The 25,529-nt window shown below is 54.0% G+C and overlaps 8 protein-coding genes across 8 annotated transcripts; 4 read left to right on the top strand and 4 right to left on the bottom strand.

The window, feature by feature from the left end:
• Positions 1 to 35: 35 nt before the first annotated feature.
• Positions 36 to 1,883, bottom strand: AYO20_04468 (hypothetical protein; the record flags this gene model as incomplete). Its single annotated transcript, XM_022642764.1, has 3 exons — positions 36 to 777; positions 840 to 1,728; positions 1,793 to 1,883. The coding sequence occupies 3 exons, from the start codon at positions 1,881 to 1,883 to the stop codon at positions 36 to 38; spliced, it is 1,722 nt and encodes a 573-aa protein (XP_022501322.1).
• A 6,766-nt stretch (positions 1,884 to 8,649) lies between these two features.
• Positions 8,650 to 11,828, top strand: AYO20_04467 (hypothetical protein; the record flags this gene model as incomplete). The annotated part of the gene is made up of 2 exons (XM_022642763.1): positions 8,650 to 10,809; positions 10,863 to 11,828. The coding sequence occupies 2 exons, from the start codon at positions 8,650 to 8,652 to the stop codon at positions 11,826 to 11,828; spliced, it is 3,126 nt and encodes a 1,041-aa protein (XP_022501321.1).
• Positions 11,829 to 12,687: 859 nt separating this feature from the next.
• AYO20_04466 (hypothetical protein) lies at positions 12,688 to 15,241 on the bottom strand (the record flags this gene model as incomplete). Its single annotated transcript, XM_022642762.1, has 2 exons — positions 12,688 to 14,819; positions 14,908 to 15,241. The coding sequence occupies 2 exons, from the start codon at positions 15,239 to 15,241 to the stop codon at positions 12,688 to 12,690; spliced, it is 2,466 nt and encodes an 821-aa protein (XP_022501320.1).
• A 780-nt stretch (positions 15,242 to 16,021) lies between these two features.
• AYO20_04465 (hypothetical protein) lies at positions 16,022 to 17,962 on the bottom strand (the record flags this gene model as incomplete). Its single annotated transcript, XM_022642761.1, has 3 exons — positions 16,022 to 16,837; positions 16,912 to 17,498; positions 17,557 to 17,962. The coding sequence occupies 3 exons, from the start codon at positions 17,960 to 17,962 to the stop codon at positions 16,022 to 16,024; spliced, it is 1,809 nt and encodes a 602-aa protein (XP_022501319.1).
• A 606-nt stretch (positions 17,963 to 18,568) lies between these two features.
• AYO20_04464 (hypothetical protein) lies at positions 18,569 to 19,669 on the top strand (the record flags this gene model as incomplete). The annotated part of the gene is made up of 1 exon (XM_022642760.1): positions 18,569 to 19,669. One exon carries the CDS (start codon positions 18,569 to 18,571, stop codon positions 19,667 to 19,669), a length of 1,101 nt encoding a protein of 366 aa, XP_022501318.1.
• A 531-nt stretch (positions 19,670 to 20,200) lies between these two features.
• Positions 20,201 to 21,404, top strand: AYO20_04463 (hypothetical protein; the record flags this gene model as incomplete). Its single annotated transcript, XM_022642759.1, has 2 exons — positions 20,201 to 20,713; positions 20,778 to 21,404. 2 exons carry the CDS (start codon positions 20,201 to 20,203, stop codon positions 21,402 to 21,404), a joined length of 1,140 nt encoding a protein of 379 aa, XP_022501317.1.
• A 119-nt stretch (positions 21,405 to 21,523) lies between these two features.
• AYO20_04462 (hypothetical protein) lies at positions 21,524 to 22,410 on the bottom strand (the record flags this gene model as incomplete). The annotated part of the gene is made up of 3 exons (XM_022642758.1): positions 21,524 to 21,547; positions 21,605 to 21,770; positions 21,833 to 22,410. 3 exons carry the CDS (start codon positions 22,408 to 22,410, stop codon positions 21,524 to 21,526), a joined length of 768 nt encoding a protein of 255 aa, XP_022501316.1.
• Positions 22,411 to 23,010: 600 nt separating this feature from the next.
• Positions 23,011 to 24,976, top strand: AYO20_04461 (hypothetical protein; the record flags this gene model as incomplete). Its single annotated transcript, XM_022642757.1, has 7 exons — positions 23,011 to 23,055; positions 23,111 to 23,456; positions 23,520 to 23,600; positions 23,665 to 23,829; positions 23,886 to 24,290; positions 24,394 to 24,520; positions 24,586 to 24,976. The coding sequence occupies 7 exons, from the start codon at positions 23,011 to 23,013 to the stop codon at positions 24,974 to 24,976; spliced, it is 1,560 nt and encodes a 519-aa protein (XP_022501315.1).
• Positions 24,977 to 25,529: the final 553 nt, after the last annotated feature.

Genomic DNA, 25,529 nt, shown 5'->3' with positions numbered 1-25,529 from the left:
CAGTCCTGCTGTTGGTGAGAGCTAGGGGACCGGGCTCATGACTTCTCCGGGCTGCTCTCGGTAAGATCCAGGTCCTCGATAAAGGCCAGTCGCTCAATGCGAGGCGAGAGGCATTCTTCACTTCCCTCGACGACCGAGGGATGCATCAACGGCTCGCAGGTGCATTCTTCTCCTTCGCTCGCCAGACGATCCGGGTTTTCGTCGGGGTCTTCCACCCAGTAGCATTCCAGGGCACCTGCGGCACAGACCAGTCCGCAAGCCCACCACGCCAGACCGCCGCAGCCAAGTTTCAGTCCAGCTGTATGAACCAAGCCCGTAACAACGGGCCCACAGGCACGTGCCAAGCATGCCATCGATGCAGCAGTGCCATTGACCCGTCCGAGCACTTTCTTGGAGTGGACAGCATTGGCGAGAAGAATTGCATTCGAAGGAAATGACATTGCTTGAAAGGTCATTTTGGACAGAAGGGCGGTGTAGATGGCGACCTTCTGATATGGTTCTGGGACAAGCACCAGATATGGCACAGCGAAGTACAGCAGAGGCCAACTGGTCAAGGTAAGCCGGGTCACAGAGAGCACGCCAATGCGTCGGACCATGTAGGGGAAGATCCAGAATTGCGCCATGATTGAGTAGGCGCCTTGGACTGCTAGCATGGTGCCGATAGATTTGGCGCTCATGCCGAAGCCTCCAGAGAACAGGAAGGGAAGGACAGGCTTCGTCTGCATGGGCTCTTCGGCAAGAAAGGTGGGCATCAAGGCGTCGAACGAAACGCTATGGCTACAAAGAACATGTCAGTTGCAGCCAGGGGCCAGGTGGGAAGGAAAGAACATGGCACATACTATGCAAGAATCGCGTATGAGAAGATGATTAGTTTCACCTGCCTGTTAAAGGGGTTGGCGAGGCTGCGCACTTCTTTCTCCCGCAGCATCTCCAAGTCCAGCTCTTTGGTGGAGGCTGAGCGCAGAAGCGGCGAGTTTTCCGTACTCCGGTATCCCGGAGGCGGATCGCGAAGGTCGAACGAGTCCGCTGGGTTTCCTGAGGCAGAACGATTCTTACCGAGTCGCGACAAAAGACTTTCCAGCCCGAGCCGTTGGAGAATCACCTTGACCAGCGCATGGCAGGCGTCACGACAACCCTTTTTCTCGGTATGTGTTTCTTCGAGAAAAAGAATTCCAACGGTAATGCCACAGAGGAGCACTGCGACACAGACGAGATTGGGCAACAAAAATGGGAACTTGTCGAACAAGCCGCCGCGGCGAAACCCAAGGGTTTCACAGGGTTGGGCCAAGGTTCCACCTATCGAGGGGCCAATGATGGAACCAATACTCCAGACCACGGGCATGATGGAATACGCACGAGGCTGGTGCTCCTTTTTCGTAACCAGCTCTGCCACCGTGGTCTGAAGCACCCCCACGTTGCCGTTCAAGAGTCCGCCGACCGCTCTGGCGAGAATGGCACAAGGTAGATTCGGCGCAAATCCAAAGCATATCATGCTCAAGGCCGTCCCGGCAAGTCCCATAATCAGGACAGGCTTGCGCCCAACATGGTCGCTAACTTGGCCCCAAACCAGACCAGAGGAAAATTCGGCAAAGGCAAAGGCTGTAATGAGCATTCCTGCGTATACCGATATTTGTGATTCGTCTTGGGTGATGTTGAACGATTCAATCATGCGGTATGCATAGGGGAATATTGACATGAAGGCGATTGGTTCGCATAGGCGACATATTGCTGTTGGATGTGTTAGTGATTCGCGACAGCTTGCCAATTTGGGAGAGCCTGCGAGATGACGTACACAGAATGAACAACTGTTTATACGGAAAACCACTGTCAAAGTATTTCCGCCAGAGTTCACGTGGGAACAGCTTGGTGAAGGGGTTCGACATCGTCACCGAGGATGACAAGGACTCGTCGTGTGAGAACGGGAAGGGAGGTGAGCAAAGAGGAGGGTCATTTAGCACAACGGCGCGAGGCGGGCGGTCATAATAAGGGAAAGGAAATTTCCAGGAGACAAAGGATCGAGAAACGATAGACAGGGCGGGCGGGGCACTCTCATCTTTCTTTTCTGGCGGAATGGTGCATCCGCCGCCGCGTGGAAGAGGCGGTGGACTGCGGAGCAGTTGGGATAGCACAGAACGCGGCAGCGAGCAGAACCTTGCGATGGAGACATTTTGCGCACAGTCAGTGGTCCAAATACAGCCATGGTTACACGGGCGAGGGAGGGCGGAAAGAGAAAAAAAAGGCAATCAGGGCAAAAGCCTCTGACATCCGCGCCCGGTTGTCCACAGAAGGCGGTGTTGGGCAGCTCCAGTCACAGCGCTAGAGCCTGAGCCGTAGATGCCGTCAGACCAGTTTGCAGTCACCCGAAATAAATGCCCGCACGGGACGGGGGTGCCAGATGATGCTTCTTCAAATCGGACGCTTCGAGCGAGAGTTGGGCAACTCGGGTTGAAAGTCAGGAAGGGCCGGGAAGTGGTGCGTGATACTCGGGGAAGGGTGCAACTTGTGCCCCAGGTGGGATGTTGTTAGATCCCTGGCCAGGTGGGCACCGAATGGAGTCGAGGTGCCGGGATGTTGAAAAAAATGGAGAAAGAAGGCCAGAAGCCGCTCCCCTTGTACACTTTGGCTTTTCTCTGCCGTTTGGGCCCCAGAAAGTGGGTTTCAGGGCTGCCATGCGACGGTAGCGGTGTGGATACCAGTTGAAGCGTCATGACAAGGAGACTTGGGTGACGAAAGGACTCAGCAAACATCAGGTCGTATCAAAAAAGGGAAAAGGAAGGTGAAAAAGAAAGAAAAAACAAGCTGGCGGAATGGACAGGGGGGGTTAGTAGCAACAACCCGGGTTGATACTCGTACAAGGTCAGCTTGCCAGCCAATTAAGACGGCGGAATCGGGTGTTGATCCAGCAAAAATTTCGGCATCATGTACAAGGGCCAGTAGAAATAAAAGCGCATGAGGCCAGGAACCGCGACAACGGTACCTTTGGGGCCTTGTGATTCGGAGGATCGATATGCATGGGCCTCAGTCTGCCAGAGTGGAATTTACCCCTGACCAGAGCTCGAGTGGACCAAGCTGAACAGTGCTAGGAACAACAATCCTGGTCTTCCGCAGGCCGGGGAGCATTCTTACCGAAGAGTATATTACCTCTAGCGCTGGCCGTTCCACCACTCGGCTAGCATTGGGCGTGCCGCTAGACTGCCCCCAGAAGCTTTTGCTTGTTCGCTGGTCCAGTGGCGAACAAGCAGGCTAGGAATCCTCTTCAGTGCCCAGTGCCCTGTACCGAGTTATGTGACAAGGAGGCGCCGCCCACCAACTGCTGCTGCATCAGCAGCATGTCATCCTCCTCGTTTCCATGCATCTCGTGACCAGCGCGCCGCACGGGCCTGACCCAAGTTTTGACATTATACTGGATTTTGAAGTTGTAATCATCGAATTTTCTTGTTTTCTCACCAATCGAACCTTCGGCGACGTGGGATAGAGAAGGCGGTGAAAAAGGCGGTCATGCCCGACGGATTCGTGGGTAAATTGATTCAGTTTGGGCCTGTACGGGAGAGGGAGAGCTGTCAGGGAGTGCTGAGGCGGTGATTGGCGATCAAAAAGGGCGGCCGTGGGGTTTAGAGTGAAGCGCAGAGAGCTGGACGTGTCATTGACCAGGGTCAGATTTCAGGAGTTGGCGAGTGACAGTCGTACGAGGACGGGTAGTACTTCGTAGTAGTGGGCGTCGCCTCGGTTTCCCGATCAAAGCATTTCGAGTTGGCAGGGTGTGTGACTGCGCTCGATGTTGCCCCACCCTGCTGTACTTGTACCCGAGTTCCATGATGACGATGATCCTTTACTCGGTTCTGGTGGCAATCTGTTGCAATCTGCTGGCTATTTACTGGCTGACCGACTAATCCTGCACAGGAAGGGGTGTTTTTTTGGGTGACGGCCAACAGGCAGCAGACGGTACCCTTGCAGCAGGCGGGGAATTGCAAAATGACTCAGTTTGTCTACTCGTACGGTATGACGAAAAGACCTGGAGAAAGACAAGGGCCGCCAAAGGATCCGGAAGATGAGCGGACCAGGTTCCCCTTCACTCTCTACGTAGACGACGAAGAGGGGAAGTGGATTGGGGGGGACAAGGTGGGAAAAAGGAAAATGTCTGACATGTCAAAATGCAGGTGGGCGGGTAAAGCAGAGACAGGCATGGGTCACAAGGTTCACCGGTGATGAGTTTTTGCAACAATGATTCGACTGCGCTGACTAGGGTAGACGCACAGCCCAAGGCAGATTCTGAGCCAAGCGCGGGTGAAAGGCAAGTGAAAAGGTGAGGTGGAAGTGAGAGGATGAAAAGGGATGGATAACGGACACCCAACGGAGAAACATGGACATTGATGACAAGGGATAACTAGCAAACAAGAGAGCCGGGAAGCATCACCAGCAAGGAGGCAAGGAAGCTCTAGGGAGTCCTTCTCCTTTCTGTCGCTCGCTTAGAACTTCGAATCGAACAATCCAACAGCCGGTACCGTATCGTTGGAAGGACACCAGCCTTTCAGGGGAATAGAGTTGGGGCCTACTATCGCAGCTGAACGGGGAGCAAAGGGTAGCGAGAAGTTCCAGCGCCTGCGGTTCCTTCTAGGTACCTAGGAATCCACAGAACTTCCTACGAGTACCTACAAGGAAGCAAGGGGTTGGTGAGTGGGTGATAGCGGGTGATGGGAGCAAACCTTTCACACAATTGACTTTGTAAGTGAAATTCGCCAGTTTCAAGCGGAAGTTCAACCGCCAATGCCCCGGAGAAGGCTCGTTGTTTGACTTGGCGGGTAGCCCCTGATTCATTTTCCAGAACGACGCCACCGGGAGCACCGCCGATGTGGGCGTCGCGGCCCTTTGGAGCTTATCCAGAAGGAGGAGTTGGTGACAAGAGTGAGGTAGGCACGGAGGATTGATGAGGCAAGAGCATGATCCAAAGGCCGTTTCAAATCTCTAGTAAGTGGAAAAGTTTCCGGGGAAGTGGTTCAGACGCCAACAATAGCACAGAGTTCGCCCAGGTACACCCCTTCGGGTACCTTAGGTATCTAAGTATTTACTAAGTAAAGGACCCTATTAGCCAACAACTGTGCCGACTTAGGTACCTACAAGTACCATATGCTCAGTACTCGTAGGTACTTTTAGGTGCTTAGGTACCAGTAAAGTGTTGCGTCCTAGTTAGTTAGTCCCGGTCATATGCTTAAACGCGGCGACCCCGGCAGTGATTGGGGGTCGATCGGCTGTACAGTTTAGGCAGCGTGTTAGGCATTCACCCAACTCCACCCTTAGTGTCCCCGGCCTCTTTCCCCCCCTCGCTTCAAGTGGGCTCCTTTGTCCAATGTCCATTTCGAGCAGCAACGACATCCCATGGTAAACGCGGAAAATCTTGAGGCCGATCCTACTCGTCGAGGGCTTGACATCGTACGAGTATTGCTGCATGGACTAATCACCAGAATTGTCGTTCTGTGTGACGGTTCGCTGACAATTCATAGGCTAGAATGACCGCAACAAGAGCACCGAGCAAACCCCCACGGCACCTGCGCCTTTGCCTTTACGTCTTCTCTGGTCAAGTTCTAAAGGGAAGAAGTGCATAGCAAACGATGTCTCTTCCCAGAGAAGCCAGATGCGTCTCTTCAGATCATCTGCAAGTGGTCCTTTCTGTCCCATTTTGCGAGGTTTGTGTGCCTATTGTTCAGTCACTCGGTGAAGAGACCTGCTGTCAATCGCCCAAAAGAGCCAGTTCCATTGGAAGAAAGACTGGGTCTGCTGTTTGCTGCATCATGCCTGTGCCCCGGAAAAATAAGACCTAGTTGCAGGAGCACCACAAGGGCTTTGTCATGACAAAGAATTGTTTGCAGCTAAACTAGCTCGACTTCAGCTACGTGGCTGGCGAGGTACGAGTAGTACAACTGCCCACATGAAGAAGTCGGAGAAAAATCGCTCCTCAGGTTCTGCAGATTGCAGCAGCGTGGGCAGAGGCCCTAGAGCATGCACAATGTCGTATGTGTTTTTCGGGTTTCACAAAGGACCTCACAGAGAGTTGCGTGCCATGCGTCGCCTTGCATCTTGGAGCCTCATTCAGGAAACCCCCATCTCCGACATCCAAGGCGCCACCTGACATCTCCCTTGCAGAGTCGGGCAATACCACAACCGTTACTTTCCGCTCAGTCAATGCATCCTCCACCTGGTGCCAGCACATTCCTTGCCGGTCACTAACCCCCTCAACCGGTGAGAAGATCACTTGTTCTGGTCGAGGACGGTCAAAGGTCCAGTCTGGGAGCGGGTGGACGGCTTCCCATCGCCGTGGTTGGCCTGGCCGAGAGGTATGCATTACCTTTGTGTGACCTGTCATCTCACCTCCGACAATCAGTCAGACCTGTCCAAACTTACCGAAAATGAATCATGCGCAGCTCGCCCGGGAAGGCAAAGCGACCCGACAAGTCAGTCAAGTAGCGGTCAGATTAAGTTGCATCGTCTCCGATGGACAACGACGTCTGCGTCGGTCGACATGCCCCAAATCTAGACCACTGGATCCCGCATGAGCTGAATCCACCGAGGTACTTTGGTCGGAAATAATGGAGTCTTGCGAGTGTTTCGTGCATTCTGGTGAGTCTGCATGCTGTGGATGGTATGTGTCTCGCTCCTATTCGGTCTCTCACACTCCCTTGCCGTTCGTTTGTCTTACCCAAACTCTGACAACACCCGGAACACCGAATTCTGGGATGTTGATCGCCTGGTCTGCGTTGATCCGCCTGCGCCCAACGTCCTTGCTTCACCCCGACGCAGTTCGATAACTCTGACCAGTTTCGACAAAACCCACCCGGACCATGCACTGCCGGAAAAGCTGGATATTGTGGCGTTGTGGGGGAAACAGTGACCCACCATGCGGAAAGGTATCGTGGTCGTGCAACGAAGGGGACACACCCTGACCCTTCGTAAGCAGGGCGTCTGGTGGCGATCTTTCGGGCAGTCAATGGGTCACCTGCCTCGCTTTTAGGCCTTTTTCCTTGTTTTGTAGGTATGGAGTTGGGCTCCCTTGACTCTTGGGACATGAGTAGGGGTCGCAGATTGGACAAGCAAAAAATTCCTTCTGACGTCCGAGACATTCCGGCGCCCCGCGACAGTGAAAAGTACGGCCTACATGTGGAGGTCTGGAGGAGTCAGGGTGAAGCTGAGACCAGAATCGTGGTTGTAGAGGACAGAGTGACGGCTTGGGGAGTGGCTCTGGCACGGGACCGACATGCTTCGATTGATGATGGCACCCAGACGAGAACTAGATCCGCCAAGTGCCCAGTGAGGGTGACCTGCGGAAATTATCCCTTCTCTTCCACTCATGTCGAGACCTCGACTGGCAAGGCGATACCTTGACAAAGGCTGTTTATGGACCTGAGGTGGATATGATAGCCATCGAGGCTGCGTTGCTGAGGCTAGGCGGTTAGTCTCGGTGAGTGTTCGAAGTATTGGGGCCTCGATATTCTGGAGTGACAATTGATGCGTGTATCGACCACACCACGATCTGTCATCAGTTCAAACAACCCAGAAGTTGACATATGGTGCACGGCCACAATTGACATGCTTCTCTGACGGAAGAGTCACTTTGCAGATCACTGCTCGACACGTACACATTGACAGTCCCGAGAATGATTCAGACAATGGCAGAGAAAGATCACCGCGTAACTTCGGTATTCCAAGCTTCTCAATAACACACCCTTTGACATACGGTAGGTAGACCAGTCTTGCCATAGGCGTCCATCGCTTTCTTGTCATAGGAGTCTACTTCAACAGGGAAAGTAAAGCACACCCGCGCAGTATGGTCTTTCTTGCCACGGGTCCATCGTATGCTTGCTTGTTGAACCCCAGAGATTGTCGCTCAAGTTTCGGAAATGCATGTGTTTTATCTTGGTCTTCTTAGGGCAAACCCTTGTTTGGTCAGAAGCGCGGACACGATGGTGAGATTGTGTCGTTGACTAGCAACCCGTGTCCCGTGAAATGATGGCGAGGGCACATTCCGTCGAATCAGCCTTGTAGGGTCTCTTCCCTAGTGATCTAGTGATCTTTTCATAGCCCACCGAGCCCTTTCATCGATGGTTGTCAATCACTCACTCTTCTCTTTCGCAGGGCATCTGACGGACACTGGGCCAGAGGGAAGGTCTTGGTCAATGCATGCGGTACTCATAAAATCAAATCCGTCATCGTCGTGATGGCAATGGTGCCTAAGTAGGTAGTTTCTGTGAACCTCGTACTCGGTACCTGGCGTACTTGTCAAAGGATCCCAAATTCAGATTAGCGATTCGCGAATGTAACCGCGGCAGTTTTATCTGCCCCGCCGTGGACAATGTAGAGACGTGATTTGCTGAGATACCATCTCGAGATAAGCAAGCCTTGGTCGTCATTTGCCCGCTGTGCTTGAAGTTCGCCAGGGCCTTTCTCCAACCAGCCACTGAGATCCTCTGCGATATGCGAGAACTTGTTTCTACTCCCCAGGCCAAAAAACAGGCTCCGCCATGGCCATTCACACGACGCGCGAGGCTGACCTGTGCTGCTCGAGTCTACTTCGCATGCTGTCTCCGTAGCACTGAGGGATAGTGCGCTTTTTCGAGAACTACTGGCAGAAGATGTCAGTGTCCCTCTCCGATACATGACATGCCCTCTTCCGCCTCCTCTCCTCAGAGCGCCGGTCACAAGCGAGCGTTTCCCGCTGACGAACCCCTCCACCAACTACCACAGGATGGTGCGGCGGCCGCTTCAACGAATTCCCCTCCTCCCCTCTCCGCGGCGTCGGCCACTTCGGCCTTCAGGAATGTCTCGGCCTGCAATCGCTGTCGGATCAGGAAGAACCGTTGCGACCAACGTCTCCCTGCGTGTTCCACGTGCGAAAAGGCCAATGTTCGCTGCGTAGGCTACGATCCCATTACCAAGAGGGAGATTCCCCGAAGTTATGTCTACTATCTCGAGACGCGGCTGGCATATTTCGAGCAGCAGCTCAAGACGCATGGGATCCCTTACAATGCTGGCGAGGTCTACAATGCCGAGTCCAAGGAGCTGGGTGATCCCGTCCAGTCACCTGCGAGCGCAAAGAGTTCTTGGATAGGGCCACAATCCCCTAGTAATGGCTCGCCACGACCCATCAAAAACGAAGACTGGGACAAGAAGCAAGAGGATGCCGATAAGCTCAACAAGCTGGTGTCCAACATCGGCATGGTTTCTGTGCAAGGGGCTTCCGATGCACGATATCTTGGGTCTACATCTGGGATATCGTTTGCTCGCGTCGTACTGGCTGCTGTAAAGAGCTCGGTGTCTTGCAACAATTCTGAGCGAGCTGGTGTCCGACCGAGTCGTCCGTTGCCCAATATGGCCGCGTCGGGAGGTAGCTCCATGCGAGACTCTTACTTCGGCCTCCAAACCAAGCCCACCATTAAGGAAGCTCCATTTCCAGATCGTCCTTTAGGCGAGAAGCTGGTCCATCTGTATTTTGAGCACGCCAATCCCCAGATCCCAATCCTCCATCGAGGTGAATTCATGGATTTGTTTGATCGTACCTATTCGATTGATCCTTCGAAACGCAGCAGTCGCGAACTATACTTGCTCAATATCGTGTTTGCAATTGGTGCAGGCATTATCTGGGGCTCTTCTGACCCCCAGCCGAACTCCCAACAAGGGGACTATGCTCACAAACGGGTCAGACTGGCCATGCAACAAGCTCAACCCGAGGAATACCACGCTTCGGCCATCGTCAATCTTGGGTCATTTTTGGCTGCGAGTTCATCCCTGGAAGCGGCTGAGCGTCCCAATGGTGATTTAGAGGAGCTCCAGGCTGTGTTGTTGCTCTGCAGTTTTGCCTTGCTTCGACCTGTGGCGCCAGGTCTCTGGTATATTGTAGGCGTTGCAATGAGGCTGGCCGTCGATCTCGGCCTGCACTACGAAGATGGTACCGGTATCGCAGACAACATCGACGACCACCAGGGTCCGCGGCCCTCGATGGATTCAAAACCACTGGGACCAGTCGACGCGAAGGAAAAGGGACGACGAGAATGGATTCGTGATCTTCGCAGGCGACTTTGGTGGTGCACTTATACCTTCGACCGCCTGGTCAGTACTTGTGTGGGAAGACCGTTTGGGATTACAGATCAAGTCGTAACCACCGAGTTCCCCTCCCTGCTCGACGACAAGTACATCACAAGAGCTGGATTTTTGCAGCCAGCCCTGCCAGATGAACCCACGTACAAATGGGTCTCGCATCACTATTTCCGCTTGAGGCTTCTACAATCCGAGATTCTGCAAGTGCTCCAACATCAGCAAGCCCAACAAGCTCGTCTGACCGGCACCAATCGCCGCAATCAGTTCATGCACACCAAGCTCCCATCACCTTTCCTAATCAAGTTCGACTCATTCCGTTCGTGGCGACGAGATATTGATCAGCGACTATATGAATGGAAAGAATCGGCGCCGGAACCATCGGACACTGGAGTCAGTTTCTCAGTACAGTTCTTGGAGCTCAATTACTGGCAAGCCGTCATTATGCTCTACCGGCAGAGTCTCAGTGTCCCGGCACCCTTGGCGAACGAGTTTAGCCCGACCGAGGATGTGTCCAGCCCGTCAAGTCTAAGGCTAGAAGAGAAGGAGGACGAAGATCTGGTGTTTTTGAAATGTGCTGAAGCTGGCCAGAAGACGTTGAAACTTTACAGACAGCTTCACCGACAGCGCCTGGTCAATTACACGTATCTTGCCACTCATCACCTATTCATGGCCGGCATCTCCTTCTTGTACGCTGTTTGGCATTCTCCGGCTGTCAGAGCGCGGTTGGTAAGAAACCCTCCACTCCTCTGCTCACGTTGCTCCGCTAAATGCCTCCTTAGACTCTCGATGATTTCGACTTTACAGTCCTCGCTGCGACGTCTGTCCTCAGCGATCTCATGGAGAAATGCCCACCAGCAGAAGCCTGTCGCGACGCTTTTGAGCGAATGAGCAAGGCCACTGTCCAAATGTGCATGTCTACACCTGGATTTGGCTTCTCGCTGGAGCCCCACGGAGACTACCAACCACGACAACCACTCGCCCGTCAATCCAGCCTGCAGAGCCAGGCCGCACAATCTCAGACCCAACCAATGCCAATGCAAATCGACTCTTACCCTTCATCAGCCTCCTCGACTGTCCCGCGCATCGCTCCGAAACCAATGCCTAGACGACCGCCGCCCAAATTCGACATGGATCTCCGCGAGCTCTTCCCTGACGACCTCGAACCGAGTACCAGACCATCTTTCTCCTTTCCTCAACCCCTCCAAAACCTCCAACAACAGCAAAGATCGCCGCAGACGTCCATGGCAGTGGGATTGCCGCCGCTACAGCAGCAATCACAACATTCTCCTCGGCAGCAGCAAATGTCCCCGGCGTCCAGCATCAATTCACAGATCAACAACGGTTTCGGCATGGGTACTTCCAACAACCCGTTACTGTTCAACAGCCAATCTGCCACCCCACAGCCGACGCAAACGCGGCACCAGCAACAGCAGGACCAGCAGCCATTCTACATGCAAAATACGTACAACCCCGATTTTATGTCCGGCTTGCCGGGTATGGACTTTCTGAGCAACGCCATCACAGGAGGCGGCGACGGAGATCTCAACCTGGACGTGGGCGGTGGGTTGGATCTGGGCTTCGGCATGACCGGATTGGATTTCCAACATGACTGGAGCGATGGGCAAGGCCAGTATGATCTGTTTGACGGCTTTTTCTTCGGGAACAACTATGGTGGTGGCAACGGGAATGTTGGTGGTGGTAGTGGTAGTGGCGGAGGCGGCACAGGCGACGCAGGTGGCAGTTAATTCCCCTGAAATCTATCTGTCTTATCTGAGCGAGATTTTTTCTGCTACGGAGTGATTACCAGTATGATTTGATGTTGATATTGATATACACGAGTGACGGTGAAAGGCGACCGAAATCAAATTGGTGGTACAACCTCAATTCGCTGACCTGCCTGTTCGATATCAAGAAAGCACTGTCTAAAACACCCATCTAAAGGCACTATCTAAAGAACCCGAACCGGCCCAGTCAGTCAGTCAGTCAGTCAGTCACTCATTCACTCACTCTTCCCCAACACAAAAGCTCCTGGTGGAGGATTTGCTGCCTTGCTTGCCCTAGCCCTAGTGACAAGCGCGCTTGCTCATCATCTACCTGGCAGATACCTTGGAAGGTTCTGTAACTCATACACAATGCACTTGGGGGTTACACGCAAGCGACTCTTCTACCGGGGCATTTCCTTAGTACTTCTACCGTCCGTAAAGCAGCCATCGTCTTTTTGCACCTTCGCTAGAATACATATTCGAGATGTTTGTCAGTCTGTGCACATCGTGCGTGTCCTGCCACTCGCTCCATGGAGACAGACCTGAAAAAATACAAGGGAGCTTTCATGCCCGTGATATTTGGTTACGTCAGATTCCTGGTTGGTGAAATCAAGTACCTCGTGTGAGAGGCGATTATTTATTATGAATTCGCAAAGATGAATCGATTTCGGCAGCAATATGAACTCAGACGACCGGCCGACGCTCTCGACTTCCTCTTCACGGCGTACTAGAGCGTGAAACTTCGTGTCCCATATTGCCATATCTACACAGACGACGGAGGAGAGAAGCTTCTCTACCTTAGCAATTCTACTCACACTAACCCGCTCTGGAATCCCCCGGCTCACATGTCGAATCCGTCCATGTCCAGACCGAGTGGAAACGTCGGGAATGCCGACGAGTCACAGTCCATGATCTGGTCGAAGAGCTCCCAGTCAAAGTCGACGGTCTGGGGCGCACTGTTGGTGCCCAAGCCGGAATCCTCTGCCGAGCTGGGTGCTTCTGGCATCTCTGGTAGCGGGTTGTATCCCGTCCGCAAATCATTCGGGGGGAATAGCGTCCTGGTTGAGCGGCCCATGGGCATTCCAGTTTCCTGGCCTGAATACTCTGTCCGGCTTTGAAGACGGCTGTTGCTGTTGGTGAGATCGTGCATAGTTGGTGGCATCCCCACGGGGCCGCCAACTCGCGGTCCTCCCAGCAGTGATTGCTGATCACTATTGACCTGCGAAGCGGGCGCCGGCGTCGTCCGGCTCAGGCCGTCTTCACCCAACGGCGTACCCAGGGCTTTCGCCAGCACCTCCAAAAGCTGCAGGTATTTGAGGACGGAGGTGCGCCGCGACGAGGCCGCGCGTAGAAACTCCCACAGGGTCGAGAAGCGGTGTCTCTCGGCCGGAGTGTCCAGGTCCTCGGCGAACTTGCTGCCGGCCAGGGCGAGGACCAGGGCGGCACGGAAGATGTGGCCGTAGACGACGCCGCTGCAGAACAAGGCCGTCTTCCGCTCCCAGTCGTTGGTGCGGGACAGCGTGTTGACGGTCTGCAGCGTCACCAACGCGATCTGGACGGATCGCGTGAAACACCACTTCCGAAAGTCTTTGTTGAGCGACGTGTCGGTGAAGTGCCTCATCGTGGTCAGCCGGGCTTGCATTAGGATGCAGAGGACCTTGAGACACGACGGCTCGTAGGCGTCGGGCTGGGAAAAGTCCTTCATTCGCAACGGGTAATCCTCCCAGTATTGACTCAGCGCGCTGTCCATCTCGAAGAGAAACGTCATGTCTCGTTCTTGGTGGTTGGGTGACGGGGTGAAGTTGATGATGTCGCGCAGCTTGGAACACGTCTGGACACTGACCCGGAGGATCTCGGTCGAGTCGGAGCCCCCGAATGTAGCCGGGTCGACATCTCGCGGGAGATCGACGGAACATTCTTCGTCGAGAAGAGCGACCGTTCGACCCAGAGTCAGGGCAATCTTCCGATCCACCAGGTACGTGCCCCAGAACAACCGATTCCTAACCTCCACCTGGGCGGGGGTCACAAGCTGATTCGTGGGGCGAATGTGCAACCCTAGGTCCTGTATGATGCGTGCGGTAAGCCCGACATAGACCCAGCAGGTGTTGAGAAGGGACGCGCCCTGGAGGTAGATGCTCATCAGCAGACAAATGGCCGCGTCGTCGAGATCGTACTTGGGCGCCGCGAGGTCGTAATGGTCGCGGGCGAGCGAGAAGAATCTCCACCCACTCCTCACCTCGTTCTTGTCGCTCTCTTGTACGGCCTCGCTCTCCTCTGTCAACTGTGACCCAATGCTCCAGACGGCGTTGAGGAGGACAAAGTCTTTGATGAAGTCGGATTTGCAACCTGACCGCACGGGCCGGTCGTACAGCCGTGCAAACTTGTCGAGAACGCTGGGCCAAGGCAGCACGGGTGTGTATTCCTGGACGTGGACTCGATAAATGTCGAGAAGCTGCAGAGCCTGTTGCCGCCGGGGAAGTAACGTCAAGAGAGGTGTCGCTTTCGACATCTCCCAATCTGACGATGGCACCCTGGTGTCTGACGAGTGTAGCGAAGTTTGAAAAATTGGAGAGGACGAAACGTGGCCTGGACCACCCTGACGCTGAATGAAGTCTTTGATCGCCGAAGCGAATACAACTCCAGAGGTGGGACCGAAGAACTGAGAGTTGTGGGGTTCTCCGTCGGAATGATGCAGTTGTGTCGGAGGACTGGTGCTCAGGCTCAAGGGCGGAGCGAGACTGAAATGTCTCGAAGGTGCGAGTTCGTTGCTTCGCCTGGGATTCAGTCCTCCGGCCATGTTGCTGGCGTAACCCACTCCAGAGAAACTGGCGCTGCCTTGGGAGGCCCTGCAGTCGTCGGAGCAATCGACAAATCGAGAGAGACAGGCCTGCGTTCGCTCTTGACCTTCCGAGAGAGACTTGACCCGGTCTTCGGTGGCTGCGAGCTTTTCGGTCAGTCTCACAATCTGGTCTTCTAATTGTTGTAGTCTGCACAAGTCGACCACGTTAGCGACAATGCTGCTTGTTCACTCAACAAAGGGGGAAAGGGTGTCGTTCCGCACCTCTTCTGGTCCGCGCCCCCGGCAGAGGGTGCATTGCCGCTGGTCTCGCAGATAATCGAAGCCGAGATACAGCCTGAGCAAGGACGTCTATCCCGGACATCACACTATCGCGGATGTTAACATGATACGAAAGACTTCTGGTCGCCGCATCCGCAAGTGAGAGATTAGGCCTGGGAATGCTGACCTTGATCTTCCGGTATCGACAACTATCGCAGGCTCGCTGATCTGCTCGACGACGCCTCATCGCTCCCGGATACAGCTTTCGAGGAGCCAGCGACTGCTCGGTTTGTGGCCACTCCTCAAACGGCGCCGCACTATCCATCATCGAAGCCATGTTGTCTGACCAGAGAAGTTGGAGGTTCTTTTCCGAAAACACGAACTAAAAGTCCACCTATAATTTGGCCGGTTTATGCTGCGGCCGAGGCAGGAACTCGAAGATGTTTGCTGCCAGCTAAGCCAAATAAAAAGATTTCGTGTCTATTTGCGATAACGGCAGGGGTTCTGTGAGATTTATAGCCGACCACAACAAAACAGGCAGGGCTTTGGGCTCTGGGGACCCCAGCCAGCTAGCTCTTTCCCCCCCAATTTTCCCAGTTCGTGCGCCCCGCAGGGACAGGACTTATCGCAGTGAGTGAGCCTCGGCACCTACCAAGTACGGCGACCTATCACTACACTAACTAGGCAGACCCGGTCTTTATTCTTAGCCTGCTTGATCGTGATTCAGACCCACACTTCCCTCATTATTGTTCGGGACACGGGATCCTTGTGGCCTTGAGGCACTCCGGTAGCCCACAGCAGTAGGGGTTCACGTGCAGCTCGCTTATACGGTATCGATACTCATTGGAAGTACGAGCTCCGCTTTAAGTGGAGATCATACCAAAAGACGGCTAGTACGGAATACAAGTCAATTTACCAAGTAGAAAAGCAGGCGAGGTTGTCATGGTGGAAGCCTGCCTACATTCACGAGCACGCTCCGACTACTTCGATATCGGTAGAATGTGACTCTAGTATTCCCAAACCTCTATTTAAGCCTATGTTCACATGTGTCTCTCTCTCTCTTCCTCCGCGGCCAAAATGATCCACGGCACCCAAATCATCAAGAGAGCCTGGCCCTTCACTTCTTCAAGTACCACGCGAGATCTTCATCCGGCCTCCCCTCTCTCTTGGTCGTCCCGTTGCCCATGAAGCGGAACCGATTGCGACTTCTGTACTTGATGTTGAAATCCTCCGGCCGCAGGCTCTCGAGCATTTCGTAGTAGGCGAGACCGCTGCCGGCCCAGACGGCGACGACCTTGCCGTCGACGGTGTGGTTCTTGAACCAGCTCCTGCACCCGCCCGTCCAGACCGTGGTCTGAAGGATCTCGTCCGCGTACGTGTTGAACTCGTCGGAGACGTCCTCTCGGACGTCGACGTACTTGATGTCCTCTTCGGCGATTTTCTGCGCCCATTTCAGGATGTAGTCGGCGGTCCAGCCCAGGGCGCTGATGAGGGACCCGTGTCCGACGGGGGCGTTGGGACCGCTGAACATGAAGAAGTTCGGGAAGCCCTCGACACATACGCTCAGGTAGGCTTCGGGCTCGTCCTTCCATTTGTCGGCCAGATTGGTGCCGTGAAGCCCGACCAGCGGATAGGGAGGGCGGTGACTGACATCGAAGCCCGTGGCGCAGACGATGACGTCGAACTCATGGAGATTTCCATCAGCCGTTTTGATGCCTGTCTCGGTGATCTCGCTAATGTCGGAAATCACCAGCGATACGTGGTCCTTGGTGAAGCACTCCAAGTATCCCGGCCCTGGAGTCGGCCGTCGACATCCGACCTCCCATTTCGGGATCAACTTTTCTGCAAGCTCCTCGTTGCCACCCAGGCGTTCCGTCATCAGCTTCTTCGCGGCATCAAATAGTCTCTCCTGGGCTGCCGAGTTTTTGATAAACTGTTTCGTTTCACCTTTTGGTCAGTTATCGTCGAGTGGCCTGGAGCGAAGAAAAACACGAGGGGGAGGCTTACCACCGAGAAGAGTTGGTTGGAGCCGTGTTGAATCTGTTTTCGATAGGCCTTCAAAGCCTCAGGGTTGTTGCGGAAGTTTTCTTTCTCTTCTTCGGTGTAGACGTGGTTTTCCTTTCCGCCGATCATCTTGTTTCCCAGACCCGGGATGATCCAGGTCGGGCCTCGGATGAAGTTGGTGACGTGGCTGGCCACTTTGGCAACCTGAGGGAGGATTTGGATTGCAGAACTGCCGTTTCCGATGATGGCCACGCGCTTTCCAGCGTAGTTGAAGTCGTGGTCCCATTGAGCGGAGTGGACGAGAAACCCTTTGAACGAAGACAGCCCCGGGATAGAAGGCCAACGCCAGCGACTCAGGTGGCCACTGGCGGACACCAGGATGTCGCACTTGTCTTCAATCACCGTGTCCCCATTCTGGACTTTTATGTTCCACTGACCTAGCTGCTCATCGAAATGTGCATCAGTCAGTCTGTGGTTGTAATGGACGTCCTTCTCCAGGTCATATTTCTTGGCCGTTCTCTTCATATAATCCCAAATTTCTGGCCCAGTCGCATAATATGCACTCCACTCGGGATTCGGCTCAAAGGGAACTGTGAGAATTGGTCAATGGTTTGCAAAATTCTTGCGCTGACGGGTATCTGGACCTACACGTATAGATGTGGGCAGGAATGTCACTGTGTGGACTGTCGTCAGTGTTAAGTCGGGAGAAGTAGAAGGGATTTGTAACTGACCTGGCCACTCCAGGATAACGATTCACCAACCAGGTGCCACCAAGATCGTGATTTGCTTCGTAGATGACGAGCTCGATGATGGATTCGAGTTTGTATTCGTGGTAAATCTTGTATGCGAGAGATAGACCTGCAAAGCCGGCTCCCACCACCACCATTCTCACTTTCCGCGTAGCTGTCCGGAGTGGCTCTGCGTACAGAGGAACCCATGAGCTCGGGAGAGGCTTACCACGGCGGGAGGCTGGGGCGTCTGAAGCTACTGGCACAACGCCATTGATCTTTGCGGAAGTCACTGGCGGACCACCGTTGATGTCGCTGGAAGCCATTGGACAATGTCAAATCTCGGACATTCCTTGGTGTGATTCGAACGCTGGAAATGAGCGTCCTATCCATGCTCTATAATGTGTACCAGCGGCTGGCCTGTAGAGATGTGACATGGCCAAGAACCCAGACCTACCGGTGCGTACCGAGCATAGACACTTGCATCCGCGGGACTTTGGAACGCCGCGAGGAGAGCGAATATGGGGTTATGGGGGATGCTGCACAAGAGGGTCGGTCGTCCCTTGAGACAGATCCACTTGATCGCCCTTGCAGCATAATTGGTTGATTTTCCGCGGATTCCGCGGCGCGCCGCGGCGTGGCGACCAGGAGGTCAGTCCCACAGCGTACAGACGCGGCGAACTTAGCGGCGATCACATGTGAATAGAGGTTCCCGCGGGGTATTGACATTCTGGGGTGATCTACAGTTCAAGATGCAAGTCGCCGTGCTCCAGCCTCGGCTGGGGCAGCATCCAAGGGGATGTGCGGGCATGGTATGTATTGGAATCTCGTCACCGATGTGTGAAAAGCGCTGCGCGATTGAGACCAGGACGTATTCCACAAAATTATCAGGCTCAAACCTCTTGCTCAGAACCAGACTTGAGAAATAAACAATGGCTTCGACCGCCGGGAAACTGAACTTCCCCAAATCAACAGTCGCGGTAGAGGTATCTGTGATTGATACGACGACATATATACGAAATGTACCCGGCAAGATCTTTTTCAATCCTATATATCCCGGGTTGAAAACTATTGCGATACCAGATTTCAGCATCCTCATACACCACAAACCCACTGGGCAGCGCTTGCTCTATGATCTCGGACTACGAACGAACTGGGCGTCGCACCTGAGTCCTCACCTCCTCAACGGCCTCGCGCCGCTCAATCTGGAAGTCGATGTCAAGCGGGACGTGGGAAATATCATCGCCGACGGCGGGATTCAGCCCTCCCAGATCAACGCCATCATATACAGCCATCATCACTGGGATCATACAGGAGACCCGACCCTCTTTCCTGCCTCCACCAAGATTGTGGTTGGTCCTGGCTACAAGGATAAGTATCTTCCAGGTTGGCCGACAGACGCAGATGCCAGCGAGACGACTTCAGACATCTATGTGGGCAAGGAAATCGTGGAACTGGACTTCCAACAGGGAAGCCAGGTTCTCCAGATTGGCCCGTATTCTGCCTATGACTGGTTCCGAGACGGCAGCTTTTATCTGCTGAGCACCCCGGGCCACACGGGTAGCCATATCAGCGGCCTCGCTCGGACCACGGTTGGACAGGACGATGATACCTTCATCTTCCTTGGTGGTGATCTCATTCACCATAGCTCGCTTCTGAGACCCACCCAGTACCTCCCTCTACCCGAGAAGGTGCCAGGGAGCGCGGCAAGAGGTGAGAAAAGCACCAAGGTATATTCCGATCTCCATCGACTTTCGAACGGAGGTCCAGGAAAAGGAGCCGCCAGAGAAAGTCCATTCTGTCTGATCCCTGAAGACGGGCATATTGACGAGGATCCCAAGCTGGCGCAGAAGACGGTCAACGAGGCGTTCGTCTTTGACGGCCACGAGAACATCTTCACCGTGTTCGCTCACGACGAGAGCTTGCTGGGTGTGATTGACTTTTTCCCCCAGAAAGCAAATGACTGGAAGGCCAAAGGGTGGGCGGAACAGAGTCGCTGGTCGTTTTTGGATTCCTTGACGCCGGCCAAGTAGGTAGCATGATTTTGAACGGAGTGAGAGACTGGGAGGATGTACCCGACTCTGCGTGCTATGGTCTCTATCTATAGTTGCCCTTCTCTTTCGAGTTGAGAGTGTATGGAGTGAAAATGCCCTGACCGTGTCCATAAAAGGCATGAGTAGGTGTCCGCGGTCGAGGATACATAAATACAACTGGCATTTCTAGTGGTGCAGCACTGGTTCAAGTGCGTCAGGGAATGATATCTCTGGTAGAAGTTTGTTTGTTCCATCGTCCTAGGCGAGCAATCGAACGTTTCAGTAGTGAGAGAAGCATGTTGACGTTCCTGGCGACTGGTGATATACTCCACTGTGGCTGCGTCGGACGGGCAAATCTAGTCATATTCGGTAATTGTCGGCATCCACTCGAGTCGTTGTTCCACTCCGGTCCTATTGCGTTTGTCCTCTGCAGTAGTATATAAACTGACGGACTAAGGAACATTTCAGGCCGGTAAAATATCTTCTTCCCACCGTTTCAATCAAAAAGAGACCAAGCCCAGATTTCCCACAATGTCATCCTCGCAAGACCTCGACATCCCTAACCACGTTATCATCGAAAAGCCCCTCCTCAATAGTATTCCGCCTCACTTGATCCCCAGACTCGACCCCGTCTTCGTCGAATACTACCAGAAATACAGCGCGGGCCGCCTCGCCACGCATCAGGTCCCGATAGCAGAGTACCGTGCCCATCCGGAGAAATACACCATCTCGTACGGACGCGAGCTCGTCCCCGGGACGGGCGTCAAATTCGCTGATCTCAGGTGTCCGGTCGAGCAGGGCGAGATCACGGTGCGAGTCTATGAGTCCGACAGCAGGTCCTCCACCACACGACAAGGACCTCGGCCCGTGTATATCAACTTTCACGGCGGTGGGTGGGTTTTTGGAGGGTTGTCTGTCGACTTTGATCTGTGCAAGAGGATCGTCCGGAGCTTGGATTGCGTCATCTTCGACGTCGACTATCGCCTCTCTCCGGAATACAAGTATCCCATCCCAGTGGACGACTGTATCGCCGCTGTGCATTGGGTCGGTCTATCTGTTCTTCTTTTCCCATCTCTTTACAAAGCTCACACTGACAATGTTCCTATAGATCCGAAACACCCTGAAAGAAACATACAACCTCGACCTCTCTCGCGTGGTAGTCGGCGGATGCTCCGCCGGCGGCCACCTCTGTGCAGTGGTCGCCCAAGTCTGCCGCGACCAAGGCATTCCTCTGGCCCTGCAGATTCTGACCGTCCCCATCGTCGACCTCGACGTCTTCTCGCCACATGGCTCCCTCCGCGAGGACCAGCCGTACCCGTCCTACACAGACCTGGCGGAGACACAGCCCCTCCCGCTCGAACGGATGGAGTGGTTTCACCGGCACTTCCTGGGTTCCCCGCGACCTCGGCACCTCGCGAGGGACTGGAAGGTGTCGCCAATCCACGCTCCGAACCTGAAAGGGCTGGCGCCCGCGTTGGTGCTCACTGCCGAGATGGACGTTCTCAGAGACCAAGGAGAGGCGTACGCGGCCAGGATGAGGGAGGCGGGGTGTGAGGTTCAAATCATCAGGTTCAAGGGCGCACCGCACACGTTTATGCAACTCGATGGTGAGTTTCTAACCCGACTACTGCTCACGTTGAGTGACGCTGAGACATTTGCCAAAGCGATTCTTGATTCCGGGAAACAGTACAACGCGGTAGTGCTGGAGGTCTTGAAGAAGGTTTTCAAATTATGAACGATGGATGGGTCAATAGCTAACTCAATTGACCGAGAGAGTCACATTGGGAGATTCTGTACATGGTGACATTCCTGAAGATTGTGGATTGATGTCCAGGGTTATACTATTTTCACTATCTATGCACAACGGCCACCATCAACCTTTTGAGAAGAGTGTGTTAGCGTAGTTCGCAAGACAGTCAGCGAGATTGAACATACCGGAAGCTCAATGCCCGTGACGAATGCGGATTCTTCACTGGCGAGAAACAGACAAGCATTTGCAATGTCTATCGTCTCTGCCGGGTGGCCCATGGGCACCGAATCCTCAACCATCCGAACCATTGCGGCGTCGGGATCTTTCGCCCCTCCGGAAAAGGCGTCTTTCCTGGATCTGTTGTCAGAAATCTGTTCCGATCAAAAAAGTGTTCCATGGAGGTAAAAACGTACAAGCCTGTAATGGCCGGGCCCGGATTCACCGTGTTGAAGCGGATCTTTCTCTGGGCGTATTCGATGGCAAGCGCTCTGGTTGCGTTGCTGACGGCGCCCTTGGATGCCGCGTACCACACCAGTTTCGGCCGGGGGCGGAGAGCGCTGGCTGAGGAGATGTTGATGAAGTTGCCAGGTCTGTCGTTCTTGAGGAAATACGGCAGGATGACGCTGCCTGAGAGGTAGACCGATCTCACGTTGACGTCGAAGACCAGGTCGTAGTCCTTGTCGGTCACGTCCTCGGTGGGCTTTGCGCGGTACGACGTTCCCGCGTTGTTGACCACGATGTCGAGCCCGCCAAACTTGTCCAGGGCGAGCGCGAGCAGCTTCTCCCAGTCACTCCTTTTGGTCACGTCGGCGACTGTAAAGACGCCCCCGGTGGCTTTGGCAACCGCCTGCCCGGCTTCTGCTGAGAGATCGGCAATGACTACCTTGGCCCCCTGCTGTGCAAAGAGGCCTGCGATCGCCTTGCCAAAGCCACTCGCTCCGCCAGTGATAATGGCGACTTTTCCGTCGAGCCGGCGGCCTGTGCTGGACATGGTTGTGTTTGTGAATTGATTTTACGAGACAGGTCAACTTGAGGGTGCAGAATACAACACTTGTGTCCGTGTAAAATTGGATTGGTAGGAGGGCAACTGCGTGGCGAGATAAAGGGACTCACTCGTCTAGTCGCCTACAACTGCGTGACAAGGTTCCTCGTGCGTGGGAAGGGGACTTGGTCAAATGATGTAACCGACCCCACACTTTTTGTACCCCACGGGGCATTTCGGCCCGTTCGGCGCGGAGATCGCGGCGCGTAGGTTTTCGTCTCTCGCATCCCTGTCGGGACAAAGCCTCGCGCGCCGAGATTGAGGTTTAGTCAATCCTGTGACGGTCCCAAGTCGGTAAGGAATCACGCTCTAACGAGCCTTAAGCTCCTGGAGTGTGGAGAACGGGGATGGGAATACGAGCACCTCTATAGATTTTGCAATTTGGGCCTCCCAAAGATGGCGTTCAGGGAGAAAACTCAGTCCAGTGCTGTCCCAGACCTATATCATGGGGTATGGGGCCCCGGCGTCGAACAATCATGCCACGCAGCTTGGGACGAAAAAAACCACTGGGAATCCAACTCAGGTGATTTGACGGGTTGAAAAAAAAAAATGGCGAAACACGAAGCAGCTCGCATCAGTGCCTTGAACCTCACAGTGAGTTGTTACATTCCTTTGCCTGCTGTCTGCACACAGAGTCTGACTCTTATAGATTGTGCTTGCACTTTGCTTTGGGAGCTTGACCTATGGCTACTCCTTCAGCGTCGCCGCGACGACGTTGGGCCAGGCTCCGTTCTATGCGTACTTTGGCTTGACGACCGATCCCACCTCAGACCGCTATGCTTTCACAAACAGGATCATCGGCGGTCTCAACGGCTGCTACTCTGCCGGCGGTGTCATCGGGTCTCTGCTGGCTGGCTGGTCCTGCGATGCCCTTGGGAGGAAGAAGACGCTCTACCTGGCCACTCCGATCGGTGTGGTAGGAGGCGCCTTTCAAGGCGGAGCAGCTCACCTTGCAATGTTGTTGCTCGGTCGGGCTCTGACGGGTATTTCTGTTGGTGAGTGCCCCGATATCGCACGCTGCATTTTGAGATGGCGGTTATGTATCTAACCATGGACAGGAATACTGATGGTCTTGATCCCAATGTTTCAATGCGAGATTTCACCTCCCGCCCAGCGTGGCTTTCTCGTTTCTCAGCATGGTATGTACACGCTAGTCGTTGATTCCTTATTCAGGGCATTGAAAGCAAGACTGACGGGGACTAGGTGTCATCTTGGTCCTGGGGTACGCCCTCGCCGGATGGATTGGGTTCGGCTGTTCCTATACCACGAATGCCGCTTTCCAATGGCGATTCCCACTGTGCGTACAAGCGCTTTGGCCACTAATCATGTTCCTCCTCATCCCTTTCATCCCAGAGTCCCCTCGCTGGCGTGAGTTTGAGTCCTGTCCTTTCGCAATTTCCCAGTGACTGACCGTCAAACTCCAGTCCTGATGCAAGATCGCCGCGACAGTGCGTGGGAGGTTATCAACCTATTACACAACACCGACAAGGATTCGGACTCACATCACATTTCATTTGCCCGTGAAGAATTTTACCAGATGAGCCATCAGGTCTCGGCCGACCTCCAAATCTCCCGGAACGAGACTCTGTCCACTCTCTTCACGAAGCCGTCGTACCGAAAGCGCATGTTCTGTGCATTCATGACCATGTTTGCGACCGAGTCGACGGGGATCCTAGTCATCTACAACTACAGCGTTATCCTTTACACAGGGCTCGGCTTATCCAACAAGATTTCGTTACTCCTTGCCGCGGTGTTTGTGACGATAGCGTGTATCGGGAACGGTGTCAATGCGCTGCTCATCGACCACTTTGGCCGCAAGATCCTTCTAGGTGAGTATTGAAGCATCAATTTTCCCTCCCTTAGTAAAGGGGCCTCTAAACCTGGTTGATATGTTTTGGCCGAAGGTATTAAGCAGAGCTAACCATGTCACAGTCGCTGGAATTGCCGGCAGCCTCATCACCCTCATCGTCGAAGCGGCCATGACAGCACGATATTCCGGCACAGACAACAAGGCTGGGCTTAAAACCGGCGTGGTCTTCCTGTTCCTCTATATCGCCTGGTAAATCTCCCTTCTTCTTTTCCAAGTAAAAAGGCTTTGATGCTGACCCATGTCTGCCCGGGTAGTTACGCATCCACGCTCGACGCGACCTCGTACGTCTTCTGCACCGAGATCTTCCCAACCCACCTCCGCGCCCGCGGCATGGCATGGTCCCTCGCGATTCTGTTCCTGTGCACGATCGCCTACCTCATCCCCGCGCCCACGGCCTTTGCACAGGTCGGCTGGAAATACTACCTCCTCTTCATCGTCCTGTCGACCATCAATCTGCCCCTGATCTGGTACTTTTTCCCCGAGACGAGGGGCCTCGCTCTGGAGGAAGTCGGCGAGATCTTCGGCGACAAGATTGAGGTCAGACTCACTCACCTGACCGCCGAGCAGCGGGAGGCGCTGGATAAGGATATCGAGGCCGAAAAAGAGACGGTTGAGTTGGAGCATGTCGATCAGGTAGCAAAGTAAACGGCGAGAGAGCCAGAGAGATCTTGTGCGTCATTTCCTGACCTCCAAGAGGTTGTTGATCTTGGTGGCGGACAAATGTGGATGGATTGCTAGTATCGCGTACATTTTGCTCAAATCGATCAATGCTGCTTCATAAACAACCATGTACATTTGCAATACATGATGCCCTCCAAAGGGGCTCCGAAGGGTGTGTGAAGGCTCTGGGACATTGGTGTAAATTGATTTATGCGAATGGGCGCCCATTTCTAGGGCTCGTCGACAAACGCAGAGCTCGTGTGATGTTGTAGTACGGACAAAGGGTCGGACATTGAATCAGACTCAGGATAGTTCAGTTGGCAACTTGAGAAATTCTACAGCCTCGCCATCTTCGAATCCAGCGGTAGCGATAGGGACACACTGTCAATGACGATGAGATTGCCATTCTCGAGAATTGAGTCTTGAGATTTTAAACTTCACATTTAGAGGGCTGTCAAGTACAAGTACAAACTTGCATTGGCGTGTCGGGCCCAAGTAAATGCCACCCCTTGCTGCGGACGCCTTGGCCTTGTGTGAG

This window comes from Fonsecaea nubica (assembly GCF_001646965.1).
Source record: "Fonsecaea nubica strain CBS 269.64 chromosome Unknown Scaff23, whole genome shotgun sequence".
NCBI classification, from domain to species: domain Eukaryota; kingdom Fungi; phylum Ascomycota; class Eurotiomycetes; order Chaetothyriales; family Herpotrichiellaceae; genus Fonsecaea; species Fonsecaea nubica.
This window is presented reverse-complemented; position numbering and strand designations above follow the sequence as displayed.